This window comes from Clytia hemisphaerica, unplaced genomic scaffold (assembly GCF_902728285.1).
Source record: "Clytia hemisphaerica strain Z4C2 unplaced genomic scaffold, Clytia hemisphaerica genome assembly, whole genome shotgun sequence".
Classification (NCBI taxonomy): Eukaryota; Metazoa; Cnidaria; class Hydrozoa; order Leptothecata; family Clytiidae; genus Clytia; species Clytia hemisphaerica.
In genome coordinates, this window is record NW_027103668.1 from 404,949 (window position 1) to 426,499 (window position 21,551).

At 37.8% G+C, this 21,551-nt stretch overlaps 1 protein-coding gene across 2 annotated transcripts; it reads left to right on the top strand.

Moving 5' to 3' along the window:
- Positions 1–511: 511 nt before the first annotated feature.
- LOC136803305 (uncharacterized) lies at positions 512–20,268 on the top strand. 2 transcript variants are annotated; one of them, XM_067060028.1, is made up of 8 exons: positions 512–613; positions 7,815–7,994; positions 8,226–8,271; positions 8,584–8,741; positions 9,076–9,646; positions 15,380–15,777; positions 16,535–16,694; positions 18,893–20,268. In XM_067060028.1, the coding sequence occupies exons 1-8, from the start codon at positions 548–550 to the stop codon at positions 19,393–19,395; spliced, it is 2,082 nt and encodes a 693-aa protein (XP_066916129.1). In that variant the 5' UTR covers positions 512–547; the 3' UTR covers positions 19,396–20,268. The 2 variants fall into 2 exon arrangements, with proteins under 2 accessions (XP_066916129.1, XP_066916130.1); XM_067060029.1 differs by having other exon boundaries at positions 8,587–8,741.
- Positions 20,269–21,551: the final 1,283 nt, after the last annotated feature.

The following is a 21,551-nucleotide window of genomic DNA, read 5'->3' on the forward strand; positions in this document are numbered from 1 at the left end:
TTTTCTGACTTTCTGAGACTTGTTTTCTAATTTCTACTAGCTATTCTATGAATTTGATATTTCAAACTTTCTCCAAATACCGACCCGACCGGGATTCGAACCACCAAATGAAAGAACCTCTGATCAGAAACCCAGCGCGCTATCCGTTGAGCCACACTCGCACAACTGAAGACAAAATTTGGAAATACTTATAGAATAACAAAAAAGACGGGGGTAATGTTATTATAATATGGGTAAAAGTACCCCTTTTTTAACCTGACTTAAATTCGAGCCGTTACTAGCAACCCTGCGGGGCCCAAGGCGCCGAGTATGCACCCGGCACAGTGACAAGCCGTTACTAGCAACCCTGACCCTACCTAACTGTTAGTTAATCAATTCCAAACAACAAAACCCCCGGAAACACAAAATCTTAGATAGGAAAAAAAACCATGTTCGACTGACGGTCAATTTTTATCATCTTCCCCAAAAAGATGAAGCGGAGGAGAGGTTTTGTTTTGAAAGACCATATGGAGGAGAACAAAGGGCCCTTTTCGAAGAGAAGGAAAACATGGCCGCCGAATCAAGCGAAGATGTCTATTTGGCTGAAAAAATTGTTGATTCTGGATTTGGACAGGTATGAACTATCTTAATTGGCTAATATTTAGATTTTTGACATTATTTGCTGGGAGATAACATATTTTTTTGAAGTCTGAAAGAATCATTTTTCCTTCAATAAACACAAAAACAAAGGCCCCCAGGCCAGCCGGTAGACGACCCCCCAATTCGTTATCGCGGCAAACCCGTAATTCAAAAATTTCAATTTTTCTCAACGTAATTTTCTAATTTTATGTTTTTTGGTAGAAGGTGTTTTGTACCCTCTTTGCCTTTGAACATTTTTGAACATTTTGAATATATTTACTACCCAGGTGAGGTAGAAGGGACACCCCTTTTAGAAACTTAATTCTAATAAAAATACAGAGGTCGACCTAAGAAAAAATATACATATATAACCGTAAAAACTATAAACTTTGTTTGATATTTACATTTAAAAAATAGCCTTATTAGCTACAGGATTTATAAATATAAAACCAGTTACATCTGAGAAAAAAAAAAATAATAATAATAATTAAATAATAATAATAATAACAATAATAACAATATTTCTAAATCTCGTACAAGCTCATGCAGATAACAAAAGAGAAATTTTTCAATTCTTTGAGTTTAAGTTCTGAAAGATTATCGTCGGAAAAGATACGTTGAAGCTCATTCCATTGGTTTGAGGAAATCCTTGTGAAAGAGTGCAATCCATAGTTAGTGTTGACATTGGGTCGAAAAATTAATTCAATGATTTTATCTCTAGTTCCAATCTCATGTTGGGTTTTCATGAATTTTAAAGTGTTTAGGGATTCCAGAGGAAGATTTTGGTTGAAATATTTATGAACATACATAATGTTCATAACTTTGACTTGATCAAAGATATTGAGAAGTCCTAGATTAGCTAGAAGAGGATTGGCAGATACCATAGGGCCATTGAAGGTCATGATTCTGGCCGCAATATTTTGAAGAGTTTGGATTCTGTGGGTTGTTGTATTGTCACGCAAAGCCCAGATTTGAGCAGCATATCTAGCATGTGAGGCAAAAATTGCATGATAGACATTGACTAAGGTTTTTTGTAGGAACATAATGACGTATTTTTGAGAGAGCTCCGTTTGCTCTGCGGAGTTTAGTAGCAACGTTCGAGACATGTTGCTTCCAGTTAAGATGCTCATCAAGATAGACTCCAAGATATTTAACCCACTTACTGGGTGTTAGAACTTGACCGGCCAGCTTGAGTCGGGGAATGCAATCAGGGCGCTTCCAAGGAGATCGAAAGATAACAAATTCAGTCTTACTTGCATTGAGAGATATTTTGTTGGCCTTGAGCCAGCTGACCAAAACCCTAAGATCTGCATTAACTCGTCCACACAAAGACCATACTGTACTAGAAAAGTTAAGAAGATGAGTGTCGTCTGCAAAGTGGTAGGTTTCAGATGTCTTAATACAGGAATGTAGATCATTGATGTAGAGTAGAAAGAGCAATGGCCCTAGGACAGAGCCTTGAGGGACACCATGTCTTATAGGTAGAAGCTCAGAATTGGAATTAGATAGAGAGACAAATTGAGAACGGTCAGAAAGATATGACTTGAACCAAGCATTTTCGATGCCACGAATACCGTAGTGATCTAATTTAGCAAGAAGAATTTCATGATCAACAGTGTCAAAGGCCTTCTGGAGATCAACAAACACGCCACAGGCAAATTCTTTATTATCAAGTTTGTTTCTAATTCGCTCTGTGATGTTTATAAGGGTATCAATGGTTGAGTGAGCTTTCCGAAAGCCAAATTGTTTTGAGTAAATCTGGTTATACCGATTTAGAAAATTTATTACTCGAGAGTAAGCTACCTTCTCGTAAATTTTTTCGATATTAGAAAGCAGAGATATAGGCCTGTAGTTAGAAACATCCAGAGGTGATCCTTTATTTTTAAAGACAGGAACGACTTTGGAGATCTTAAGAGATGAGGGAAATATTCCTGTTTCAAAGGATTTGTTGATAAGGAAAGATATTTGAGTGGATAAATCTTGGTTCAAAAGTTTAAGTATTCTGACTGGGATGCTGTTCGGACCTGAAGATTTAGAGGGCGAGAAGGAATTAATTATTTTAGTGATTTCTTCTGGGGTCGTTGGCGCAAAAAATATTGAGTTTTGATTTGGGTTTTTCATGAAGCTTGAGAAATGATGGTTAGGTGGCTGCATCTTTTCTCTGATAGAGTCCGCTATGGAAGTGAAGAAATCATTAAAAGAATTAGCAACTCTTTTGGGATCAGAGGTTACAGTGTCCCCAACTGAGATTGATATAGGGCAAGTTGACTTACCTGATTTTGAAGAAATAATGTCTCTAACACCAGACCATACTTTTTTCATATTTTTTAGAGTGTCGGTTGAAGTAATTAGTAAAATGAAGGTACTTACTCCGTCTAGTTAATGAAACAATTGTATTTCTATAGGTGTTTATATTTATTTTTGTAATTTAGTTTTTTTCTTCTGCTTTTTTAGTTTTTAAGTATTTTCGTTGATAAAAAATCTCGTTTTGACATAGATTTTACTATGCCAGGGGTGATCCAAGGTTTGAGCTGTGATTTGACTTGATTTTTTGTAAGTTTGACTGTGGGAATGTGTCTCTCCAGAAGGTCTTTGATTTCATTATTAAAAACATCAAAACAAGCACTGGGGTGGAGATGAGAGGATTCATAAAGAGCAGCCCAGTCAATATCTAAGTAGTCAAGAATGAAGTTGACCTCATTAAATTTTTGCCAGTCTTTCCGAAAATAGGGACCATTGTCTAAGATTTTGTCAAGATTAAGAGAGGGGAAAAGGCAGAATTGTGGTAGATGATCAGATATAGAGTGGCATATATTACCTGAAATTGTTCCTGACTCAGAAGGGCTAGAAAAAATATTATCGATGAGAGTTTTGGAATGGTCAGTTATCCTTGTAGGGAGAAGAATTTGAGGAAGAATAAGGTGGGAGTCAAGGATATCCATGAATGATGAAGCCTCAGCTGATTCTTCACATTTGAGCAGGTCTATGTTGAAGTCACCAAGCAAAATAATTTGTTTTTTTCTCACGTTTTATTTTGTGAAGCAGTGGTTGTAAGAATTCTTCATTGAAAGTTTTTATGGACATGCATGGATGGCGATATATGTTACCAACTAAAATGTTGGGACGGTTTGAGAGAATGACTTCAACAAAGACAGATTCAAGACTGAGAGATTGATAACAGGAATTACTGAGATCTTGTCTGGGTTTATATAGAAGTTTCTTGGAAATGTAGAGAGAGACCCCACCAGCAGAAGATTCTGTCGGAGTGAAAAATTTTTCATACCCTGGAATAGTGAAGTCACTTTTTTGTTCCAGGGGAACAGATTCTAGAGTAGATTCAGGCTGGTCGGTCAAGCTTCTAGTTTCAGAGATACCAACAAAACTAAAACTGGAATTTATCAATGCTAGAAGATTTATTAGTTTGTCAAAATGTTTAGACATTGATGCAATGTTTAGATGGAACGCAGAGCAATCAAAATTATTTTTAGAGATTACGTCATTGAGTTCGTTGCAGTCAAGGTAACTGCAACTGTTGTTGTGAAATTGGATGTTATCTTCTTCATCTTTTTCACTGGCAGTGGTGCCAGTGACGACTTTGTTAAGATCAGAAAGTAGTGTTTTCAACTCATCATTAAGATTGGAGCTAGAGAAATCAGTTGTTTTTTGGTCTTCAGGTTTATTATTGAAAATATACGAACCTGGTAATGTATTGTTAATGCAAACAGGACAATACCAGTTTGGAGAATTGGGTAAAGACAGAGCTTGAAATTGTTTTCGTGATAACCCTGAACATTTGTGTTGGTGGGTCCAGAGGTCACATATGTCACATTGAATTGAATTACACTTATCACTAACAGTTTTTTTACAAACAGGACATTTGTCCATAAATGAAATGAGCTTAAAAAATTCAAAAGACGAGAAAAGTGTTTAAAGTAGTAAGAATCAGGCAATAAATGCAATGAGCTATGTACGTGAAGAGATTATTGAGGTGGTGAGAAATAATAAAAAAAAATATACCTAAGATGAAATTGTTAACGAACTTTTCTTTCTTGGAGCATAGGTTGGAGTCATTCTACGTTAGTTTGTGTTAGTTTCAGCATTCAGGTTGGTTAGCATAGTTACATAGGGGCATCAAATCGTTCATAGTTTAGATCATGAATAATATAAGCAAGATGGTCCTCATTTGTAAAAGTGTGAATATTTCTGCCACGCAAAGGATTTTTGAGGCAAGCTTTCAAATTTCCTTCAATGTCCGCAAAAATAAAATTTACCAACTTGTTAAAAATAGTTCCTTCTTTAGAAATTTTCTCTTTCAAGGATTTGAGAGTTTTCGAGCGTTGACGAGTAAGAGAAGGTTGAAGTGATACCAGTGAATCCTTCTTGATTTGTCTTCGTTTCATGTAAAGACTCTTAACAGTTGAATGTTTGGAGAACTTTACAATTATTGACTGCTTTCCATTGATAACTGGTCCAACTGGGTGGGCTTTGTCAATTGATGATGTAGTGACCTCAGGGGCACTTTTTTCGAGGATTGTCTTGATGTTCCCAACATGGTCAAAGTTTTTGTCATTAGTTGCAGGAACACCATTGACAACAATACATGATCGTCTTGAGTATTGTTCAGCATTGTCTAGTTCATTTTTCAGTAAGGTGGAGGTTTGTGAAGATATAGCGATTTGAGAATTAGCAATAACCAGGTTATGTTCAAGATTATCAACTCTTTTTGATAGAGTACTGACCTCTTTTTGTAGGGCTAAGATTGTAGTTAGCATCACTTCTTTGGAGATGTCATCCACGTCAATATCGATGGTATTGTTCTCGCTATCATCTAATTTTTCAAGCCTTTTTGTCAAATTTACCATAGCAGGAGATTTCTGTGACAATGTTGGTGTTGAAACATTTTCTTGTTGGACTGCTTTCTTCCCTTTGTTGGGCATTTTGTTAGTGAATTATTATAGCTTGATGTTTTAATAATTGGATTTATGAAGATTGTTGATGGATGCTTCAGATTGACTTGATAGTTGAGTTGATTTGTAGAAGTTTTTCCAAAGTTATCAGAGCTACGCCGCCATTTTGAAAGTCCATTTTGCTTCTCTGGGTGCTTTTCCAGGGTATTCCACAATACATGTTAATGGAGGGCAGGGGGTGGGTAGTGGTGGGTGGTGTGTTGATTTGATGGTTGAGATGGGAGGGGGTTGGGGTTCCTGAGCAAAGGACTTTCAGGCTGCTAGTATTTGGCAGTTAGGAACATTTAGTAAGCAAGTAGGTAAGTAACTAATGTCAACTGCTCTAACTTGGAACTATCTGACAAAACATGGGACGGCTATTCGGCCACCATTTCACCGAACCTCCAAAACCAGACGATCTCAATCGAAAGGAATCAACGATCAAACCAGTCGAACCAAATCGAACGCAAACGACCGATTTAAATTCGATTGTTGAACACTATCGAATATCAATGGAATCGATGAAGTAAAATCAAAAAGTAATACATCAAATTTTAAGTTAGGCTTTCCTCTGAATGATTCCGAAACAATCTTTGAAAAATCTTTCTGCTACTACCAGCAATATCAAGTCAAAGAGGGTATATAACTTATTTGTGACACACCCAATATGATTGATAAACTTGGCGGAGTTATCAAAACAAATTTGTTGTCAAAGGGATTTATAACATTAAAGTGAAAATACAGAACATATATCAGATACCAGTCCAATGTTACGACCAACCGTCCCACGTTAGAGCAGTTGACGGTATTAATTTACCATTCAACACTAAAGTAGATACAAGTGATGATATGCATAAAGAATATATATGAAAGGAGACTGCCTTGTCTAGCTGAATCAAAAAGATATGACCACATAAGTACAACTTGCTCAAAAATGTTTTTATTTTTAAGAATTTTAGCTGTTTAATAAAAAAGAAATCAAAAGAAGTTTTAAAACCTGCTAACATTTACAAAAAAACTCCAAAATTCCAGCTTTGGGCTGTCATTTTGAAAAATCAGAGAGGTTGATCAGTAAAGTTTTGGGAAATGAAGCTTACCAGTTTTGATTTTCACCATTTTAAAAATGGCTCAAACTTTGTCGCGTGGTTTAAAAAAACTCATTTAGGGCCATGATTTTTAAACAACCGGCTATCTGTATGTTATGATTTTTACATTTTTCTGTTAAAAGTTGTATATTATATACCTATTTTCAGATTATCAAGTTCAGAATATTGTTTCTGTTATCGTACAAGCACAATTTGAGGTCAGATCCCTCTTTAGTCAAATTGTGATTTTTTGTAGGCTGAGACCACTCACCACTTGAAATTTCAAACGGCCATAAAATCTGAACTGCTTGGAGTTAGACCCTAAAATTTTCAGTGGATGCTCAGTTTCTAGATTAGAACAAAATATACAAAAATGAGCCAATTTAAAAAAAATTAACTTCCTCATTTTGCTGAATTTTAACTTACCCGAGACCGCAGTGGCTCTTAAATATCTCATACACCGTCATGTAATTGACGTGCACCTTTTTCAATTTTTGTCAAGCAGGAAACTTGTTATCATTTGTTCAGGGTACTGTAATTTCCAAGCACTTTTCCTTGCCACCGTTTTGATCTTAAGAATTGAGTTTCAATGCAGTGATGAAGGAAACTTTTGCCCTCTACACGTCCTAAATAGTTGATTTCTTCTAACTTGATTATGAAAAAACAACCTTAATTTGAAATGTTTTGGAGGAGTTTAATGTGAATGTTGATTAATGTCAATCCTGGTCAATCCTTATCATTTGATAAAAAAAATACTTTTATTTTGAACCAAATAAACTAATCTCATTTCCATATCGTTGAAGAAGAAGGTAAATTTGAAATTGAAATGAGGATTTTAAAGTTTCATTGCAACCAAATTTTATATTTTATCACCACAGACCTTTTTTTGATGTATCAATTAATAATTTGCTAAATTTGTAATAAATCATAAAATCGAAAACGATAAACTACTCGTTAGACTCATTACAGATTTGATTTTTCTTCAATTTTTTGTACCGTCATTAATTTCTCTATCTTGCATTTTTTACCTTTCACATTTTTTTCTTTACAAAATTGAGTTTGAAAACTCAATTCGAAATTGAGTTTTTGCCACCGAATAACGGTGGTAAAAAAGTGCATAATAAAAAAATGGCAAAAATGGACGTCCTCTAATTTCTATTTATAGCAAGACGGGAAGAGATATTACAAAGTGAAATGGGTACGCTTCACGTGGGAGATGGAAGAGACCATCAATATCAAACTAAAAGACCTGATGGATTCTTTCTGGGCTGAACATGGAGGCAATCCTGTAGCACTAACAAAAGATAAATTACAACCTAGTCCAATCAGTTTCAAACCAGTTAAGGTAGGCCCTTTTGTTTTAAACTAAGAACACCATGGACAGAATCTTGTTTGTAAACTGCTTAGTGAGGTTTTCATCAAAAACCATTTCATGTGATACGGAAATAAATCGAAAGACTATACTAGAAACTCAAGATTTGTTTGTTCCAATCAACAGGCATTATATTACATTAGGTAATTATTTAAATATAACGTCATATAACTTTGACCTTATTTTCTGTTTGTTTTTTTCAAGAATGAAGAGGATCCTCTTTCAAGTCTAAATGTACCACTTAATAACGGTAAGTATACATAATGTTAATTTATCGTATTATGTTTCATTTTTAATTGTTGTTGGTCTTTTTCCCATTATTTTGCAAATTAAAGCTCGAGCCTTAGCAACCTGGTTGATAATAAAAAGAAATATATGTGTAATTTTGAATAGCTAGAGCTGAAACAGGTAGTCTGTCCAACAGTACATCCCGTCTCCCTTTTTCTTTAAATATATATACCATCTCTCAGGGAATATAAATGAAATATATCCTCAGTCTCAATTCGAGATCAGTAATTCAATGCACTCCATTCTTAGCCATTGTTTTGGGTCTGTTTTTTAGCAGCACCAGCAACGCTAACAATCGCTCCATCAACAATCATTCCAAACGACCAAACAGATCCAGTGACAACAACAGTTGGTTCTATCAATGAAACAGATCCTAAACAACCTCCTCAACCTGAAATCAAATATATTGGGCTACAAAAACATGATTGTGAGGTAAAATGAAAGACATTGTATTTTATATTTTATTTAATTTTCAGTTTTCTTCCGTCTCAGTGATTTATATAAAGAAATCAAAATCTGAAGAATATGTGACAATTTGCTGTGTAAAATCCATTTCCCGTCTCAGATATTGCTTTGACCACTAAATTTCATTTCGACTGTATTATTTAAGTAGCTCTAGCACATATCTATTTATTAAAAGATTTCTACCTCCTGGGCACCACGACCTTTCCTTTTCAACAAAAGAAAAAAATGATTATAAGGGTTTAGTTAGGGTTGAACCGTAAACACAACACATCGATACCTTCTTTATTTATTTTTAAAAAAGGTGTGCTGTCGAACGTTTAGTTCAGCACAAGCATTGAAATCACATCGAAAGAGTCATCAACCAGACCGCACTTTTCAATGTGAAACCTGTTTGAAATGTTTTGCCGAAAGATCTACCCTTAAACGACACATGTACATTCATTTGGAAGAGAAACCGTTTAAATGTGAGCACTGCGATCGTGCGTTCAGCGATAAATCTACACTTCGAAGACACACTATCACACATACAGGAGCTAAACGATTCCAATGTCCACGCTGCGATAAGAAATTCACCAGGAACGAACATCTCCGACAACACATGTATATCCATACAGCTGAAAAATTATACCGATGCGAAATCTGTAATAAAGACTTTCGACAGCGTTCTACGCGTAAAAACCATATGTTGTTGCATCGGGCGGAGAGCGCGTATAAATGTGGGGCGTGTGGGGCGGGATTTTCACGCCAGAGTTTGTACGATAAACACGTGTTATGGTGTACAGGGAATACGGATGATGAATTGAAGTGTGAAGAGTGTGACAAAACGTTCCAGGATCGTGGCGCATTGAAAAGACATCAACTAATTCATTCAGGTATTGAATCTTTCTTACTCGTTTTGTATTTTTTGGCCCAGCCGCGCAGCGCAAGTGGGCCTTTAAAAAGCAACTGACCGAAAAGATTTTGGCTTTGTCGTGGCCTGTGCGCGCAATAAATTAACAAGTCCAGTAGTCCAGGCTAAACCAGCGGCCGATTTAGAATTTTTGCCTCGCCTACCCGCACGGTGTTTGACCTACTCTTATATTGGATTATATTGGAGAAAACGGTTGGAAAGAAAGATGGCGGATGCAAAATGTAAACAAACGAAAATGAAAGTGAAACTGGTTCTCGTTGGCTGTCAGCGTTAAACGTAAATTAGTACAGACAAAAAGAACTACTTTGCTGTAAACATTTCTTTGCTTGCTTGCTGTGGATTTTGGGGAAACAACAGGAGCTTGAGGTATCCAATCCTCTTGGAACTGCCCCATTATCTGAATTGATCCTGATTTTCAACATGTTGCAAGCCTCGTTGCAAGCATCACAGTCTTCTCTAATGCTTGGAGGAAACAGTGAACCTACAGCCACATGCAGCCGCTGCTACAAAAAATGCAAGAGCATCGCTGGGTTGAAGAACCACCAAAGGGCGTGCAAAGTGATGGTTCAACAAGCACCTCCTATTCCTATTACCTATCCAGACCCAGACCCACCGGATGGATTATACAAACACCCCCCAGAAAACATCCATCTCAATTGCCTCAATGAAGATGTACTCAACAGAGAATGTGGAATCGACATTCTAGTAGTCAATCCAGCCGAACCACATGACACCTTTTGTTGGGGAAACTACAAAGGATCAGAATACACGCAGACTCTAGATACCGTTTACGAAAAGATCGTCTTCTGGCGACAAAATCTCTTCCGTCTACCATCAGGAAACAGTGGCAAAAGGTTTATTCGTGAACTCAGCCGACTCGTAAACGCCTGGGTAGAAGAATCATCAATCAAGCCCATTGCCCTCAAAGCGATTATGGTTATGCCTGCCCTCCTCCTGCAGAAACCATCGAGAAAATCGAAATCCAAAGAGCATGCCGACGCGCTTTCCAGACGCCTCACCCTATGGGAGAATGGAGACCTGCATGAGCTACTGCATGAAGGTGATACCATCCAGAAACATCTCCACACGTCGAGCCCAAAAAGCCTATTCACCAAGAGATCTCGAAACAGTTCGTCAAGAAAATGTCGAAGGGGAACGTCAACGGTGCGATAAAATTACTCAGTAAAAACATGAGCAACGGAATCCTTCCCCTCAACTCAGAAACAATAAAGCACTTAAAGCTTAAGCTTAAGCAAAAGCATCCTCATTCCGAGACCGCCGATCCAGCTATCCTCCCTGAAGACTCTCCGATTAAACTCCACCCTGTCAGATTCGAAGAAATCGACGGAGACATGATTCGACAATCAGCAATGAAGACAAAAGGAGGAGCTGGACCTTCGGGACTAGATGGAGATGGTTGGCGACGCATCCTTTGTTCGAAAAACTTCAAGACAGAATCAAACGATTTGTGTTCATCGCTCGCACAAATGACGAAACATCTGTGCACCACAATCGAAACAGACAACTCACTCGAAGCTTTCCTGTCAAGCCGACTAATCCCGTTGAACAAAAATCCCGGGTTACGACCAACCAATCGGCATCGGTGAAACATTGAGACGAATCATCGGTAAAAACCGTAGCGCGATTACTGAAACAAGACATCGCTGATTCCGTTGGTTCTTTGCAAGTTTGCGCCGGCCAAGGATGCAGGCTGTGAAGCTGCTATTCACGCGCTGAGAGAAATCTTTCGACAAGATGATACCGAAGCGGTTATGCTGGTTCATGCCTCAAATGCTTTCAACGCGGTCAATCGAAACGCATTCCTGCATAATGTCAATGTAATTTGTCCATCCATCGCCACCTTTACGACGAATTGCTACAGACCATCTAGACTTTTCGTTATCGGCGGAATCGAAATCGCTTCTTCCGAAGGAACCACACAAGGCGACCCGATAGCCGGATTAGTCTACGCGATCGCAACAATCCCACCACTCATCATGTACACAGTTGGCGAACTGCGCGACCACAACACGAACACAAAAGCAGCTGGATATGCCGATGACGTTTTCGGAGGCGGTACGATTCGTGGACTCAAACGATTGTGGGATGTGGATACCATCGTTAAGTGGGGTCCGAAATACGGCTACTTTCAACAAGCCAGCAAAACGTGGGTAATCGTCAAACCACAATATCTTGAAGAAGCCACTGAAATCTTCAAAGATACCAACATCAAAATCACTACTACCGAAGGAAAAAGAAACACCTCGGAGCTGCCATCGGTTCAGAAAACTTCCGTGAAGAATTCATCACCGATAAAGTCAACACGTGGATCAGCGAAATCGAAACGCTCACAGAAATCGCCAAGATTGCCCCACACGAAGCCTACACCTGCTTCACATCAGGGTACAAGCACAAGCTCAACTTTACCCTAAGGACAATCCCCAACATTAAACAACACCTTCAAAGGCTAGACGAAATCATCACAGCGCGGTTCATCCCAGCCATAACCGGTGGAATTCAGCCAAACGAAACCGAACGTGAGCTGTTCACCTTGCCACCAAGCCTTGGCGGTTTAGGTATACCAAAGTTCAGTGACATTTCAGATCAAGAGTTTTCCAACTCGGAAGCGCTGACCAAACAACTCCAAAATAAGATCAAAAGCCAAGACTATGTCAACGACATCGACAAAGACGAGATCACGAAACTGAAATCATCATTCAAGCGTAATCGAATGCAGAGTTACCGCCAAAAGCTTGAGCTCATCAAACAACATTCGCCGATTGAGATGAAGAAGTTGATTGAAATCAACAGCGAACCAGGAGCATCCCTTTGGTTATCAACGCTTCCAATCAAGGAAGAAGGATTTCAGTTCGACAAAACATCCTTTTGGGATCTGATAAAAATCCGCTATGGTCACCAGCTGAGTCGCTTACCTACCATCTGTCCATGTGGTTCACCTTTTGATCTGGGACACGCACTCTCGTGCAAGAAAGGCGGTTTCATCATTCAGCGTCATAATTCCATCCGTGACACCACAGCATCCCTCCTGACACAAGTATGCAAGGACGTGAAGGTCGAACCGATATTGACCACCTTGTCAGGGGAGACTTTTGAAACTAAATCAACCAACATCCAAGACCATGCTCGTCTCGACATTGCTGCTTGGGGATTTTGGATTCCTGGCCAGAAGGCATTCTTCGACGTAAGGGTTTTCAACCCAATCGCCAAAAAGTTCAGGAATTCCACTGTCTCCAAAGCATGCGATGCAAACGAAAGGGAGAAAAAGAACGTTTACAATTCAAGAATCATGAAAGTTGAGCACGGCTCCTTTACCCCAATTGTTTTCACCGCAATGGGTGGAATGGGGAGAGAAACGAAAACATTTTTACAAAAGACTATCAGAACTTTTATCTGAAAAACGAAACGAGTCCCTTGCCATCACGACAACTTGGGTAAGAAGAAAGATTAACTTTGCCCTCTTGAGTTCGGTTCTCCTGTGCCTCCGCGGCAGCAGAACTCCATGGAGCAAAGATAGTTTTTCTTCTTCGCTCTCATATAGTTCTAGTGATTCTGAACTTTTGTGTTCCTTCTAGATTTTTGACAAAACTTATTTTATTTAACATATCTAATATTTGGCGTGCCGGGACTGCCTCCGTGCAAAAATTGTGTAGTATATATTTAATATTTGGTGTGCCGGGACTGCCTCCGTGCGAATAAAAAAAAATATATATATATATACCGGGTGACCCACGAAAAAGTTCAGACGTTTCCCGACGTCTTGAGGCCGAACAAATGTCCCAAAGTGCTTGGAGTTTTGATATTTAGAAAGTAGATATCATCAAATTATATAATATCAAATTTGGTGTTTTTAAACGTTTTTGATATACAGTTTTTGAAAAAAATCTGAAAAATCTACAAAAGCGCCAATTTCTTTTAAAAACTAGTCTTGTTTTAACAAAAATTACTCTTAAAGGTGTTTTTATTGATTATTAATGTCATAAAACTCGTTAAATAAGTCAATTTGTAAGTGATTTTCTAATTTATTGCATAAATTTAATACCTCTTTTTTACGTGTTTTTTACACTTTCCGAAAAGTGAATTTTGACTTTAAAAGCTCATAAGTAGAGAACAAGTTGGTCAAATTTAAAAAGTGATAGCTCAAATTTTAAGTTAGGATATCTACTTTCTAAATATCAAAATTCCAAGCACTCTGGGACATTTGTTCGGCCTCAAGACGTCGGGAAACGTCTGAACTTTTTCGTGGGTCACCCGGTATATATTGGATTGAATTGGTAGTAAAGTCAAATTTCATTCTCTTTATGGCAAAGTATTTATTAAGGTTTTCAAGATGGATGGAGTCAGGTCAGGGAGCAAGTGGGAGCATTTGGATGTTGGATTTGAGTTTTATATTTCAAGCTTGACAGAGAAGTAAACTTATGTTGTTAGTCATTCAGAGTCATTTAAGGATACTAAAATGCAGCTCATGTGTAAATTTGAATAAGTCTGGAATGTTTTTCATGATGCTACCCGTGAAGATGGTCAATTTTGGATTTGTCGCTCTAAACGGTCGGTGGCTGGATTTTTCAAACCTGACAGAGAATTTTTCCACGTAAACTTATGGTTGTAAGTTATTAAAGGATACTAAAATGCAGCTCATGTGTAAATTTGAATAAGTTTGGAATGTTTTTCATGATGCTACCCGTGAAAATGGTCAATTTTGGATCTATCGCTCTAAACGGTCGGTGGTTGGATTTTTCAAACCTGAGAGAGAATTTTTTCAAGTAAACTTATGCTGTAACTCATTAAAGGATACTAAAATGCAGCTCATGTGTAAATTTGAATAGGTTTGGAATGTTTTTCATGATGCTACGCCGTGAAATGGTTAATTTTGGATTTATTGCTCTAAACGGTCGGTGGCTGGATTTTTCAAACCTGACAGAGAATTTTCCCAAGTAAACTTATGCTGTAATTCATTAAAGGATACTAAAATGCAGCTCATGTGAGTGTAAATTTGAATAAGCTTGGAATGTTTTTCATGATGCTACGCGTTAAATCGATATTTCTGAACTTTGACGGTCAACATTTGACATTTGAAGTTTGTGAATTTATTTAAACCGATTTTTTCTTTCATACTAGTAACAAAAACATAAAGTAAATCTATTATATACATATATTGCGTATCATTTATCATTACTGACCTTCCAGCGCAGCTGGTTTTTTTTTAGTTCTGCCAAAAATGTGTGCATTAGGATTCTAAGATTCGATGTTTTCATTCAAACCCTAAAATTGCAAAAATACGATTCCGCAAACATTGGTTCTCTTAAGGTATATACCCAATACAAACGACATTTGGTTATTTCCACGTCAGCTGGGCCTTCATGCCGCTTCGGCTTCTTGTTTTCCTTTCAATAATAGAATGGTTAAAGTTCAGGCTATAGGTAAGGAAGTTCAAGGTACTAAGCTCCCTTGAGAGAGTTGTTTGCGTCTTATTCAAATATTTGGGTTGAAAATAAATGAAAGAAGTAGAACAACAAACTGTTTCCTGGCATTTGTGAAATTTCAATAATGTCTTGTCAATATTCTGCAGTGAAACCAGTAATTAGTGGACACCATAGGGCAAAAGGTTTTAAGTTGTGCTGTATTTATCCATTTATTTTTAATATCAAATATTCTCACTATGACGTCTCATTCACAGATCGTTCAGTATTGCGAAGACACGTGCTTCCGCATGAAGAAAAGAAGCCTTTCCAATGCCATATTTGTCACAAAGACTTCATTCGAAAAGTCTCTTTACAAGAACACATGACGACACAACATCCAACCATACAACAACAATCTCCCGTCTTCAATCTCGTCCAACCTGTCACGTACAATCTGAACGAAGGCATTACTTTAGATCCACCCATGGACCAGCATGTCCAATTTGTCATACATAATCCAGATTCGGATGTTGTGGACCCGTCAGCTATAAACCAGATTGAAGTATCATCGAACAACGTTCTAGCGCATATCCCGCAAGACGTTTTGAATGTTGCAGCGACGACCACGGTTGTGGATAAGATGCAACAGAACGCCACTCAACAGCAACAACAGGTAATCACTCTTTCAATCGTATATTAGATAAAGACGTTTTTTCGAACACTTTTTATGTCACAAAGGGATCGGATCATTGACCTTTATACCCGTCGCTTAGCTGTGTCCGCCATCTTTAACCGGAGATGTTTTTGAAAGTTGTACCCGCAAAGAAACCCTGCATTGCTAAAAGTTTGCCTAACAGTAAACGGCGCTACGTCAGAAGTACTCTAGTAAAAGTAGATTTAAAGTTGCTCCAGGATTTACATAAGACTACATTCAGATATTACGTTTCCAAACGAAACACTGTGTGGACATCAAAAATTTGAAACGTTAAAAAAGAAGATATTTCAAAGCAAAACCGTTCGTATGAGTTATGCTCCATAACGAAACTGCTCTGTTTTTTTTGCTCCTAAACGTTCCAAAACCAGCCAAAACCAACACGAACAGTTCCTATCCGTAACAAAAACCATACCGAATCGATTCTCAACCCGTAACGCCTGAACATGGTCTCAAGCTCATTGAGAGCTTGGGTCGAGTTTATGAAATAGGAATAACGTCAAAAAATTATTTTTATGAGAAAACAAATGCAACGACTTCAGACATTCGAATTCCTTCCTGTTAAGTAAAATTTAACCTAGACTCCTCACATTTTAATGTTTGTTAGTTGAATGGGCCCAATCAAAATATTTAAAATGTAAATGTTTTCTCAGCCTTTCCATTGTGTTAGATAGTAATGCCTTGAGTAAAGAAAGTGAATTTCGTTCACACACAACAGGGTGACGACAACGCACAACAACCACAATCAGCTCTACGAATCCAACTACCACAAGACACAACTACTATACAACCAGGAGACAATCAATTACTTCAAGTACAAATCATACGAATGGCGGATGGGAATCAGTTCGTTCAATCAATACAAGCTATCGTACAAGGTATGTCGACGCTTCCTCATTGTTTTATTCAGTTAAGTAATAAACTTTTTGTCATCATTAAAGTCATTATCATTATCTTCTGACCGATGAATTTTTAGAGCCGACGATTAATTTTTACCGACGAATATGTCACCAAAATGATTTTTGGCTACTATTTATCGAATTTTAACCCTCTACAGAGATAAGGGAATTTTCATTTGGCGCCGTGGAAATGTAAATAGGACACTTGCTCTCAATGTTTGCTTGGAATTAGAAAAGTTCAACCAAATATATTCTTGCGAGTGATTTGGTCTAACAAAAACATGAAAGGTCACAAAAAGAATCTTTGCATTGATTTTTTAGAGATGGATGTAAACATTCTCTTTGTGATCTTTTGTGTTGATACACCACTCAACTTACCAATCACACCTATTTTGATTTTAAGTCCAGAATGCGTAATTTATTCATTAAAATAACAGACACGGTGATCGAAGCAAAAAGAGAAACTCTTGTCCTAAAGATTTCCAATGAAAAATCTTGATTTACTCATTTCTGGGTAAAACTAATTAAATTGATTAGATTGTTCTCGTGAAAGTTGTTAAGGTATTGTACCAACTCTATAAGAATATGGTTATGGCGACAATAAACGTTTCACCTTCTTCAGATGATGAAGATTGGCATCCTAATTCAATGGCGTTCAAAGACTTGGTCTTTCAGAAATTCTGTGCTCCCATGTTGAGGATATAGGGCATCCAGGGGTTCCATGCTATCTGGATATCCAGGAGGTTTGGAAAATTGACAAGAGAGGATAGGATATCAAGGGGTTGGGGGAATGGCTATGCGAGAATATCTTGGGGCTGGGGGAAATAACTATTCAAGGATGTCCAGGGGGTTGGGGGAAATGGCTATGCGGGAATATCCTGGGGTTTGGGGAAATGGCTATGCGAGGATATCCAGGGGTTTGGGGAAATGGCTATGCGAGGATATCCAGGGGTTTGGGGAAATGGCTATGCGTGGATATCCAGGGGGTTAGGGAAATAGCAATGCGAGGATATCCAATGGGTTGGGGAAATGGCTATGCGAGGATATCCAGGGGTTTGGGGAAATGGCTATGCGTGGATATCCAGGGGGTTGGGGAAATAGCAATGCGAGGATATCCAATGGATTGGGGAAATGGCTATGCGAGTATATCCAGGGGGTTGGGGGAAATGGCTATGCGAAGATATCCAGGGGTTTGGGGAAATAGCAATGCGTGGATATTCAGGGGGTTGGGGAAATAGCAATGCGAGGATATCCAATGGGTTGGGGAAATGGCTATGCGAGTATATCCAGGGGGTTGGGGGAAATGGCTATGCGTGGATATCCAGGGGGTTGGGGAAATAGCAATGCGAGGATATCCAATGGGTTGGGGAAATGGCTATGCGAGTATATCCAGGGGGTTGGGGGAAATGGCTATGCGTGGATATCCAGGGGGTTGGGGAAATAGCAATGCGAGAATATCCAGGGGGTTGGGGAAATGGCTATGCGGGAATATCCTGGGGTTTGGGGAAATGGCTATGCGAGGATATCCAGGGGTTTGGGGAAATGGCTATGCGTGGATATCCAGGGGGTTGGGGAAATAGCAATGCGAGGATATCCAATGGGTTGGGGAAATGGCTATGTGAGTATATCCAGGGGGTTGGGGGAATGGCTATGCGAGGATATCCTTTAGGGCTTTTATTAAAAAGCCATTCATGAAGATTGATAACAGAAATCATTGAAAAATTCTGATTAGTCTATTAATTTCTAAATTTAAAAAGCTTCCTTTCAAGGATTTTCTTTTGATTAATGCAACTTGACGATTATGGAATAGCAAGCGCTTTTCCTAACATTTGGGATATTTTCCTTTGTTATTATATAAATTTTACTAGTTTGACGCGCTGTTCCCAATTAATTTGGTGTATATCTAAATTTTGACTCTTTGTCTGGGAGAGTGAAGGGGTATAATAGATATCGATCGCGCTTGATTTTGAGAACATGCTTATTTTTTGGAGAGACCTACAAAAATTGAACAACCTTCGTCGTGGTTAAAACTGTGGAAACCCGAGACGACACGCATAATTAGCCTACCTTAAAATCTCTTGAACAAGACCGCTTGGATTCCCAGGTAAGTTAATTGCTAGGAATCACTTAATTTGCGAAAGGAAACTCACATCACCTTCTTAATTGTCTTTTCACAGGTGACCAAAAGGATTACAGCGAACATCCAGACCTCGTGGTTGACGAGTCTCACGTGATCGATATCAACCAATCATCACCACTCATTTCTGGTGGGGATTCAATGATCTCGACAACATCACCGCTTAACAAAGACACAACTTCCAACGATAATGATTCAGTGGAAAACAACACCCGATTCTCATCCGAACCTTCCAATAATTCCCTAGTGGAATCTTCAAACTCTTACACTGGGGAAAACAATCGTTTTTCATCAGAAACTCCTGATACCTCATTGGTAGAAAGCAGGTTTACATCAGAGACCTCTAATAACTCACTTGTGGAATCCCCCAGCACGTTTACTGAGACTAATACAAGGTTTACATCGAACGATTCTCTAGTGGAGAATTCCAATAATTTTACACCATCGACGTTTGTTTCGGATGAACAGTTAGTACCGTCAGATCAACATTCAGATTCCGATGCAATGGATAACCTCGTGATCAGTACTAGCCCTAAGAGTTGAAAATGATTGTGGTTATTGATGATGTGTTTTTAATGGTACAGAGTCTCTCGCACCTCCATAATTCGAGCAAATTTGTTTCTCGCTTGTGTTCGAGTTATAGAGACTCTGCTGTATTTGACAAGGAAATCCAAAAGATTCACAATAAGAATTGATTGTTTTCCTTCCCAGAGGCCTTATCTTTTACCTCTCAAGAAAGCCTTGTCATCCCTTAGCAGTTCTTTCTACTCAAACTTTTTTAATGCTTAAAGTATATATCCAAGACACTGGAGAACAAGGCAGTTGTGTTTTGAAATATTCCTTTACGCATTGTAGAACTTAAAACTGCAGCTCGTCCGATGAAAAAGATTCGATAAAGGAGACTTTAGCTTTTTCCTGTCTGCCTATTTCTCGCTTCATAACCTCAGACTCCATGGTTTTTTCAAAAGCTCTCAAATAAAGAGTGTTAGCCTAATAAAAAAGACCACTTTTAGGACTTCAGTGCATACTCGGGTGAGTTAGGGCGTGTCTAGATTTTTAAAAATCACAAAGCCCGAATCCGCGACCAAAAGCACCCATTCTCAGGGATTTATTTATCGATTTTTAGATGACCTATACCTTAACCCTATTATTATCAGGCTTTTTCGGATTTTGTATTCTCAAGGGGGGGGGGTGTTTTCCACCAGCCTTGCATAACTTTTGATCTAGAAAAGATATGGACTTGAAATTTGGCAGAAATGTTCTCTACCATAAAAGGAGTTCACAGAAACAAATTTGGGTTAATGACGTCATCATAAAGGTGATGACGTCATCACAAACTTTCACACTTATCGCTGACCAATGAAAAAGTACTATTCAATAAAATAGCAATTAAAGTTGAACGAATTGAGATTTTTCAATTCTGTTTTGAATTTCTAAAAGGCAAAATAAATAAATTTGCCGGTTTTTAACATACAGATAAAATTGACGTTTAAAATCCATGCAGAAAATGAGTAAATTTTTTCAAAAAACAATGACGTAATTTTTGATGACTTCAACAGTTTTTGAAAAATTTTTAAATATTTTTTAAAATTTATTATTGATACCTAAAACCTGTCAAAATTTGAAGTCAGTTGGATGCCTAGATCAAAAGTTATGCTACATTTAAGCTTATGGGATTTTACAGGGTTTTAGCTGGATTTTATGATACGCCTGCACAAAAAAGTCATAAAACCTGATCTGGTCGGTGTATAATTGTAAAATTTGGTATACATGCTGCTAATAGGATTATATTAAAAGTCAAAAACTTTCAGAGTGTTAAAAAAAAATTTCAGTGAGCTATTAGCAAAATAGTGCCAGCCTGGTGGAAAACACCCCCCCTGATAAAAATAGGGTTAAGGTTTCAGGACCCGGTTGTGACGTAATTAAATATGAACCTGAAAATTAATTATCAAAGGAAGTGTAAATTATGACGTCATTAAATTATGACGTCATAAATCGTAAAATAGGTCTAACTCTATAAGTACATGTCGAATCTTTGTCAATTTTGGACCAAAGATGCATCTTAAAGGGACATAACCGTACTTGCGAAATTTGTAAACAAACTGTATGCAGCGGATACAAAATCAAAACAAATGTCACATGTCAAAATAAAAAATCAAACCAAATATGGCTAATTTTGATTGTTCAATTGTTTCACAAGTTTGTTTTGGACACATGATTTTAATTGTTTTCTTTAATGGCACGGTTCGTGCAATGTTTACATTTTACTACTTTAATGTCCCTTTAATAGTGGCGAGCTTTTCAAAGAAAAATTTTTTGATAATTTTGATGACGTCAGCAAAAAATACAAAAAATCGAAAAATGCAATATTTTTTTCTTCGTTCGAAAATTTTTTTTCAAAAAGTTACATTTCAGTTAGATGCATCTTTGGTTCAAATTTGGGAAAGATTGGTAATATTAAGGGGATTATACTAATTCATGACGTCGTCGTCATTATTACAATTTCTTTAATTATAGATTTTTGGGGTGATAATTAATTAGGTCACAACCTAATTCATAAACTTCAAGGTATATTGGTACTTTAGAGCCCTAAGTGGATCTTTGAATCTGCCTGCTATTGGTCGCGAAAACTTAGGGTAAACTGCTAGGTATTTGAGACTTGCCCTAAGTCACTCGAGTACGTATTCCTTTCTATTGTA

Excerpts from the sequence above, each read along its gene's own strand:
- LOC136803305 (XM_067060028.1), top strand. The coding sequence starts at position 548 with ATGGCCGCCGAATCAAGCGAAGATGTCTATTTGGCTGAAAAAATTGTT. Across the intron at positions 8,742-9,075 it reads TACAAAAACATGATTGTGAG|GTGTGCTGTCGAACGTTTAG; the intron begins GTAAAATGAAAG and ends TTTTTAAAAAAG. Across the intron at positions 15,778-16,534 it reads CCACTCAACAGCAACAACAG|GGTGACGACAACGCACAACA; the intron begins GTAATCACTCTT and ends CACACACAACAG.